Below are 9,345 nucleotides of genomic sequence, written 5' to 3' on the forward strand. Positions count from 1 at the left end.
GAACGCCTTCCCTCACACAGGAGCTCTGAGCTCTGCACACACCCCTCAGGGCCTGAAGTCAACCTGATAGTCATGAGGACAGAGACCCTGCTTCTGCCTCCAGCTCCCTTGGACCAGGTGGGGCTGCCTACTGGTAAGCCCTGCAGCCCCCTCTCTGGCACCCACCTTCTGAGGCCCACAGAGTTCCCTCACTCCATCCTTTACTACAAAGTGAAGGCCTAGCACACAGAACCACAGGTTTTTGGCAGCTTGGGCAAGTGGTGAGACAGGTGAGAAGAAATCTCCAGTTTTTACTGATTAAAAATCATCCACAATGTTAACGTGGAAAATCTGCAGTGTGATCTGTGGTGTGATGGTCCAATTAAGCTTTGCTTGGAAATTGCCTATGAAAGGAAATCTTAAAAATCACATCACAGGCCGGGCGCAGTGGCTCACGCCTGTAATCCGAGCACTTTGGGAGGCCGAGGCAGATGGATCACCTGAGGTCAGGAGTTTGAGACCAGCCTGGCCAACATGGCGAAACCCCATCTCTACTAAAAATACAAAAATTAGCTGGGCTTGGTGGGGGTGCCTGTAATACCAGCTACTCAGCAGGCTGAGGCAGGACAATCCCTTGAATCCAGGAGGCAGTGAGCCAAGATCATGCCACTGCACTCCAGCCTGGGCAACAGAGTGAGACTCCATATCAAAAAAAAAAAAAAAAAATCACATCACAGTGTTGAAATACTTTCTTTAGGGGCAGTGATCCTTTTAGGGAACAGGGGCTATAGTGTTGGGGTTGAAAGTAGAGAGTGTTAATCAAGTGCGGATGCCCTGGTCGTTCTTGGAATGGTGATTTTGAGTTGTCTGGCAGATGCTCCTGTGTTGATGCCACCTGATGTAGGGGGCTCAACAGTGAAGCAGGGAGCTCAGGAGTGAGGTCTGGGCTGCAGGCATATATTTGGGAGTCATCAGCATGATAGAGATAATTTAAAGGGCGAGACAGAAAGAGTCTATGAAGGGGAAAGCAAGAAGAGTCTGGCAAGAGGTCCTGGAGCCCTCCTGTGATAACAGCGGAAAAAGAGGAACAAGGAAAGAGACGACAAGGAAGCATCCAGGAATGAGGAGAAAAATCAAGAGGGTGTGGTGTCTCGGAAGCAGCACGAAGAAAGTGCTTGGAAGCAGAAAGAGTGAGCCACTATGTCACACGCTGCCTGCCCAACGTTCAGGTAAGATGAGAGGAGACCAAGAATGGTCGCGGGATTTAGCATGTGGGGGTCATTGGTAACTTAGCGAGCAGTTTTGGTAGAGTGATGGAGGATGGTTTCAGAGAAATTTGGAGAATTGTGGACCTCAAGTACAGAATATTCTTTAGGGATTTTTGCTGCTGAAAAGAGCACTCATGGATGGTGGCAGGGGCAAGCCAAGGAAGAGTTTGTTTTGTTTAAAGATTGGAGAAATAGGCCAGGTGTAGTGGCTCACACCTGTAATCCCAGCACTTTGCGAGGCCGAGGCAGCCAGATCACTTTAGGTCAGGAGTTCGAGACCAGACTGGCCAACATGGTGAAACCCTGTCTCTACTAAAAATTCAAAAATTAGCCAGACGTGGTGGTGCACACCTGTAGCCCCAGCTACTTGGGAAGCTGAGGTGGGAGAATCACTTGAACCCAGGAGGCGGAGGTTGCAGTAAGCCAAGATCACACCACTGCTCTCCAGCCTGGGCAACAAAGCAACACTCTGTCTCAAAAAAAAAAAAAAAAAGATTGGAGAAAGAACAGCCTTTTGGTATGCTAATAATGATTTAGTAGAACAGGGAAAAATGATGAGAATTAGTAGGGCAATATCCTTGAATAGTGGAGAAGGATGTGAATTATTGGCCTCGGATTGGAGCACAGAGTCTATGGCAGGGATCAGCAAACTTTTTCTTTTTTAGATAGGATCTTGCTCTGTTGCCCAGGCTGGAGTGCAGTGACGTGACTATCACGGCTCACTAGAGCCTCAGCCTCTGGGGCTCAAGCGATCCTTACCTCAGTCTCCTGAGTAACTGGGACTATAGGTGTGCACCACCATGCCTGGCTAATTTTTAAATTTTTTGTAGAGGTGGGGTCTCCCTATGTTCCCAGGCTAGTCTCAACTCCTGGGCTCAAGAGAGCCTCCTGCCTGGGCCTCCCAAAGTGCTGGGATTATAGACGTGTGCCTCCATGCCCATCAACTTTTTCTATAAAGAACCAAATAGTAAATGATTTAGTATTTGTGAGTCATACAGTTTCTATGCAAACTACTTCATGGTCCCAGCTCTAAAGCAATACATGGGCAATACAAAATGAATGGACATGGCTGTGTTCCAATAAAACTTTATTGAGGATTGCTGAATTTTAATTTCATATCATTTTCTCATGTCATAAAATATATTCACCTCAGGCTGGGTGTGGTAGCTCACACCTGTAATCCCAGCACTTTGAGAGGCTGAGGCAGGTGGATCATTTGAGGTCAGGAGTTCAAGACCAGCTTGGCCAACATGATGAAATCCCATCTCTACTAAAAATTCAAAACTTAACTGGATGGTAGTGGTGTGTGCCTGTAATCCCAGCTACCCGGGAGGCTGAGGCAGGAGAATGGCTTGAGCCTGAGAAGTGGAGGTTGCAGTGAGCCAAGATTGCACCACCGCACTCCAGTCTGGGCGACAGGGTGATAACCTGTCTCAAAAAGAAAAAAAAAAAAAAATTCTCCTCTATCTAAAAATGTAAAAACCATCCTTAGCTGGCCAGCTGTATAAACACAGGCAATGGGCTGGATTTGGCTCAGGGCCAATAGTTTGCCGACCCTGATCTATGTCATGGACAAGAAGTTAACTTAGATGGGTACAAACAAGTTGGACGAATGTGATGAGGGGAATCAGGAAATTCTCCTGAGTGCTTCGGTTTTCTCAGTGAAGTAGGACCCTGAGGATGGGGACAAGGGAGAAAATATAGACAATTTGAGGATAGAGGCACAGGCATGAAATACAGAGTGTGAATGGAGTAGGGGAATCTAAGTAGGACCATTCACTAGGCAGCAGGAAGACCCCATTCGAGGGCTGCTGTTGTGAATTTAAAGTGAGACCTGCCCAGCGGGGTTGTGCTGTCCCCCAGCCACAGTCTGCTGCAATGAGGGAACACAGAGTGGTCAGGAAGCTGGGCTTTAACCTCAGCTGTGCTTTTGCTGAGGGAGTTTCAAGTCAGAGGGAGCCAAGGAGGTTGGGAGTTAATGTAAGGGAGTGATTATAATGATTGCAGGGTTGCCAGATGTAGCAAATAAAAATACAGACTAGTCGGGCACAGTGGCATGCACCTGTAGCCCTAACTATTCAGGAGGCTGAGTCAGGAGGATTGCTTGAGCCCATGAGTTCAAGTTCAGCCTGGGCATCATAGACCCTGTCTCTCAAAACAAAACACAACAGGATGCTTACTTAAATGTGAATTTCAGACAAACAATAATTTTTTGGTATAAAAATTAGTGTCCCATGGTTAGAAGGGAGAGAACATGAAGCAGGTGAGGGAGTGTTATGAGTTAGAGGATCGATAGATTCAAGTTTCTAGATGGGGAAAGAGTTTTGAAGAGGGCTACCAGGTTACTGGAAAGGCTGATCTGAAATGATAGAAGGTGGGAGGCATGGATCGAACGCTTGACTTTGAGATTATGACCAGTTGCAGTTACTGGTCTTGATAAGGTTTAGGTTCCAACCATGAGGGTGAGTGGGAGGCACTGGGTGGAGGACAAGATCATTGGAGGTAAGGAATTCAAGGAACTGAGGGTTCAGAGGGTTCGTCTACATGGACAGTGTATTGATAATACCATAAAATGATTGAAATAACTGCATGCTTATGATATGACCAGGACTGTGTAGGAACACAAAATAAAGATTATTACTAAAAGTATTCCAATCTAGGGTGATCTATGGAACCCATAGAGGCTTGCAAAGTCCTCTAGATTAGGGAGGCCTTTGAATGCTATGCTAAGAAATTTAGTACCACTAGTTTAATAGCACCCTACCTTCCTGTAAAGAAAATAGCAAAATCGGCCGGGTGCGGTGGCTCACACCTGTAATCCCAGCACTTTGGGAGGCCGAGGCGGGTGGATCACGGGGTCAGGAGATTGAGACCATCCTGGCTAATATGGTGAAACCCCGTCTCTACTAAAAATACAAAAACAAAATTAGCTGGGCGTGGTGGTGGGCGCCTGTAGTCCCAGCTACTCAGAAGGCTGAGGCAGGTGAATGGCATGAACCCGGGAGGTGGAGCTTGCAGTGAGCCGAGATCAGGTCACTGCACTCCAGCCTGGGCGACAGAATGAGACTCTGTCTCAAAAAAAAAAAAAAAAGGAAAATAGCAAAATCAATTAAATCAGTACATCTCCATCTCATTTGGCATACGTGAATATGAGTGTTTTAAATACTTAAAACACATTTCTCTTAGTCCCTGAGCCTTTTTATTCCAAAGTTAAAAGTAAGACATTCCAAGTGCGTGGTTCTTGTTTTTTTTGCCCTGTGTAATGTAGCCTCAGGGGTTTGGAGTATGAATATACCTCCGTTTTATGTGTGTTATAGAATCATATACATTGAGATTAGAAAAATTTCGGTGAGTTTTTTTTCTAGCGCTTCATAGTCTTCTGGTTGCTTTCTTTTTTTTTTTTTTTAGAAAATAGGACATGATTTTTTGCTTTTCCTTCTATTTATTTATTTATTGAGACAGGGTCTCACTCTGTCACCCAGGCTGGAGTGCAGTGAGTGACACATCACAGCTCACTGCAGCCTTGACTTCCTGGGACTCAAGCGATCCTCCTGCCTCAGCCTCCCTAGTGTAGCTGTGACCACAGATACATGCCACCATACCAAGCTAATTTAAAAAAAATTATTTGTAGAGACAGTGTCTCACTGTGTTGCCCAGGCTGGTCTTCAACTCCTGTCATCCTCTCACCTTGGCCTTCAAAAATGTTGGGATTACAGGCGTGAGCCACCACGCCCAGCCTTTTTTGCTTTTTCGTTTCTAAAACAAATGAGTAAGATCAGACTGAATGAAAAGGGGAAGGTTGAGCCTTAAAATATGCATTGGATAGGTGTGGTTGGTACTGTAAGATTGTTCTAAGGAGGGCTAAGGGAGAGGTCAGCAAGCCCTTGGTCAGTGACCTGAACAGGGAGAGGTGTAGGTTCACGCCCCTCAGGAGAGGGAAGGAGCAAGCCAACATTTTTTACTAATTACGAACCCTGCAAGTGTGCACACGTCCCCCTTCCACATCGTGTATACAGGATGTGAGTGGGATTTTGAAACAAACTGGAAGTCAAAGGAGGACATGGAGGGGGCTTTAGAGAAGTTAGGTTTCCAAATTCCAGTTTGCTCTGCAAGATGTTAGGCTGAGATGTGTGGCCACTTAAGAAAAAGTAGGCCCGTCGCGGTGGCTCATGCCTGTAATCCCAGCACTTTGGGAGGCTGAGGCAGGCAGATTATCTGAGGTCAGGAGTTCAAGACCAGCCTGGCCAAAACGGCAAAACTCTCTACTGAAAACACAAAAATTAGCCAGGCGTGGTGCGTGCCTGTAATGCCAGCTACTCCGGAGGCTGAGGCAAGAGAATCGCTTGAACTCGGGAGGCAGAGGTTGCAGTGAGCCAAGACTGTGCCATTGCACTCCAGCCTGGGCAACAAAGCAGGACTCTGTCTCAAAAAAAGAGAAAACGTAATATCCATTTTGGCATCCAATCACAAATGGAAAATGATCTTTCCAACTTATTTCCATAAGTTATTTGCATAATTATAAGATAAAATAATTTCAGGAAAATGCTACAGACTTAGCAGAGGAGCGGAAAACCAACAGTATCTACAGACATTCTTATGGAGCCTGGAGGGGAAGCAAAGCCTTCTTGAAAGGGAACAGGTGACTGTCAAGAACTCTCCAGCCTAACCCTAGGGACAAAGTTCCCAGAAACTATGTCTTCAACTGCACAGAGCTCCTGGCACAGTTAGGAGGACTAGCTACATAATAATAATATATATATATATTATATGTTTATATATATTATATGTTTATATATATATATAATATGTTTATATATATATATATATATATATATATATTTTTTTTTTGAGACAGGGTCTCACTTTGTTATCCAAGCAGGAGTGCAGTGGCGTGATCTCAGCTCACTGCAGCTTTGACTTTCTGGGCTTAAGTGATTCTACTGACTCAGCCTCCTAAGTAGCTGGGACTACAGGAGCACACCACCATGCCCTAGCTAATTTTTAAATCTTTGTAGATATAGGGCCCTCCCTATGTTGCCCAGGCTGGTCTCAAACTCCTGGGCTTCAGCAATCCTCTCACCTCTGCCTCTCAAAGTGCTGGGATTACAGGCATGAGCCACCATGCCTGGCTAATAAATACTTTTTGAGTGAATTAATGAGTACAAAATAGTGAAAGAATACCTTAGGAATCTCCTAGGCTAGCTTTGGCCATTTACCGGGATATTGGCCTTGGGCAAGTTAATTAGCATCTCTGAACCTCAGTTTCCTCATGTGAATGAGACTAATTTGGGCCAACATCTCTTGGCCTTTTGCAAACATTAAATGAGATAGCACCTAACACTTACGAGTAGTGATTGTTCTTGTTACTGATAGGAAAAGAGATGGGGATTGCCAGATTTCACCCGTGTTCAGGGAGAGGGCCCTTCCCTACAGCCTTGGCCTTCGCTTTTAGCTCCTGGGTTTCTTCTGCTTCTCCTTTTTTTTTCTGTTTGGAGGCCTCATGTTCCTCGTCCATCTCCTTGGCTTGCTTCTTGGGTTGTTTCAGGGGCTTCTTCCCACCTTTGAGGCCAGACATGGCACCTATCACCCATTCCCCAGGCCCTGCCATTGGAAATCAGAATTTTTTTTTTAAAGGAAAACCATGAAAACTTTTGGAAATCTTGGAACCTAGGAGAAAATTTTCCAAGTAAAGTTTATTATTTATTTTCTATTATATGTCAACTCATATGGAAGACAGTTTTATATACATTATCTCATCTGATATTAGAAAAAGTCCTTGGGGATAGGAAACATTCTTAAAAAATGTAACATATGCAAAAGGCTAACCAGGGCCCGACATGGTGGCTCATGCCTGTAATCCCAGCACTTTGGGAGGCTGAGGCAGGCAGATCACGAGGTCAGGAGATCGAGACCATCCTGGCCAACATGGTGAAACCCCATCTCTACTAAAAATACTTAAATTAGTCAGGCGTAGTGGTACTCGCCTGTAGACCCAGCTACTCGGGAGGCTGAGGCACAAGAATCGCTTGAACCCGGGAGGTGGAAGTTGCAGTGAGCTGAGATTGTGCCGCTGCACTCTAGTCTGGTGACAGAGTGAGACTCTGTCTAAAAGAAAAAAAAAAAAAAAAAAGGCTAACCAGAAGCAGGCTAAGTGATGGATGGAAGAGGATTTCAAACCCAGACTGCCTGATACTAAAACCCATACTATTTCTACTATATCAAAATGTAGGCTAATATCTTAGAATATTAAAGTTAGGGTTGGCTTATGAGGTTTAATTTAACCTCCCACTCAGTGCCCAAATCTTCTCAGTAATAATTATTTCTAGATTTGGGACAATCGTTGCACCTCTTAAGACAGTCCAATTCATTTTGAATGGAACTGGTTATTCAAAAGTTCTTCTTTCCAAAAAAAATTGAAATCAGTTTCTATCAATTTCATGCTTTTGACACCAGGGCTGCTCTCCGGAGCTGCACAGAGGAAACCCAGTACCAGCTCGAAGGTGAAGCTATGTCCTAGTGATGGCTCCCCGCAGACATGTGTGAAAGTTACAGCCTTGCACACAGTGGACACTCAGAAAATGCTTGCTGCATTGAATCTAGCTTTGCCCTTTCTTGCAATGATTACTAACAAACAAAATAGCTCCCATTTCAATCACACCAAGGTCACTGCTGCTCTTGTGCTATGTGAGACGCTGGCTCTGAGCCCTGACCTGAAAACCCTGTGGGAAGATTGATTTAATCTCTCATTACTTTGTTCAGTCAAGAAGTGTTTATTGAGTACCCGCTATGTACCAGGCACTGTTGTAAGTGTTGGGCCCATATTGCCAAACAAAATAGACACCTTCCCTTGCAGAGCTTATCTTCTAGTGTGAGAAAACAGAGATCACATCATGAATATACACTCTTTTAGAGGGTGCTAAATGCTAGAGGGAGAAATAAGGTGTGAAAGAGGAATTAGGAGTGTCAGAAGGGGACGTGTGGTGGCTATCATTTAAACAGGTTGACCATGTGAGCATAGATGACAAGATGTGAAGAAGGCAGCTCTATGGATATTGGGGGAAAGAGCAGTGGAGACAGAGGGAACAGGCAGTACAGTCTCAGGCATGCGCCTTGGCTGGAGCAGAGTGAGCCAGGCAGAGGGTAGCAGAAGGCAAGATAAAGAGATCAGAGAGATGATCTGAGAAATGTGGTCTCCGACTGTATAGCCTGATAGGGTCATCTCTGGCCACAGATGCCGCTCAGCATTTGAAATGTGGCTGGTCCAAATTGGCATAGGCTGCATGATTTTTTTTCTTTCCTTTTTTCCTTTTTTTTTTCTTTTTTCTTTTTTGAGATGGAGTCTCTCTCTGTTACCCAGGCTGGAGTGCAGTGGCATGATCTCGGTTCATTGCAACCTCCACCTCCCAGGTTCAAGCAGTTCTCCTGCCTTGGCCTCCCAAGTAGCTGGGACTACAGGCACATGCCACCACACCCAGATAATTTTTGTATTTTTAATAGAGACGGGGTTTCACCATGTGGGCCAGGCTGGTCTCAAACTCCTGACTACAGGTGTGAGCCACTGGGCCTAGCCTGGCTGCATGATTAAATAATACACCATGTTTCAAAGACTTTGAATGAGAATTAGTTGTAATTTTTCTCAATTTTAGTTTTTATTCCAAGTCAAAATAATGTTTTAGCAATATTGGGTTAAATGAAATATATTATTAGAGTTCATTTCATCTGTTTATTTTTACTTTTTCATCGTGACTCCTGGGAAATTTAAAATGCCCCGTGTGACTTGCATTCTATTTTGATTGGACTTTGTTGGTCTAGAATCTTGCATGCCTTTCTAAGGATTTTGGCTTTTATTCCGACTAATGTGGGGAGGCCATAGTTTTGAGCAAAGGAGTGACATGGTCTGGCCTTTTTAAAAGAGATCACTCTGGGTGCTCAACTGACAATAAATTGGAGGAGATGTAGGAAGACTACTTAGGAGGCTATTGAGTAATCCAGGGGAGCCATATCGATGGCTTGTCCCAGAGTAGTAGTAGGTGTAGGTGGTGAGACATGGTAAGAATTCATATAAAAAAAAAAAAAAAAAAAAAAAAAGAATTCACAT

The 9,345-nt window shown here is 44.6% G+C and overlaps 1 protein-coding gene across 1 annotated transcript in view; it reads left to right on the forward strand.

Moving 5' to 3' along the window:
* Nucleotides 1-722: 722 nt before the first annotated feature.
* The window catches only part of GCM1 (glial cells missing transcription factor 1), a 54,710-nt gene continuing 46,087 nt past the window's right edge, over nt 723-9,345 (forward strand). Inside the window, exon 1 of the mRNA XM_023222980.2 lies at nt 723-1,208. Within this exon, the coding sequence (XP_023078748.1) occupies nt 1,180-1,208 (29 nt within the window). The 5' untranslated portion in view covers nt 723-1,179. The remainder of the gene's footprint in view (nt 1,209-9,345) is intronic.

This window comes from Piliocolobus tephrosceles, chromosome 5 (genome assembly GCF_002776525.5).
Source record: "Piliocolobus tephrosceles isolate RC106 chromosome 5, ASM277652v3, whole genome shotgun sequence".
Taxonomy (NCBI): domain Eukaryota; kingdom Metazoa; phylum Chordata; class Mammalia; order Primates; family Cercopithecidae; genus Piliocolobus; species Piliocolobus tephrosceles.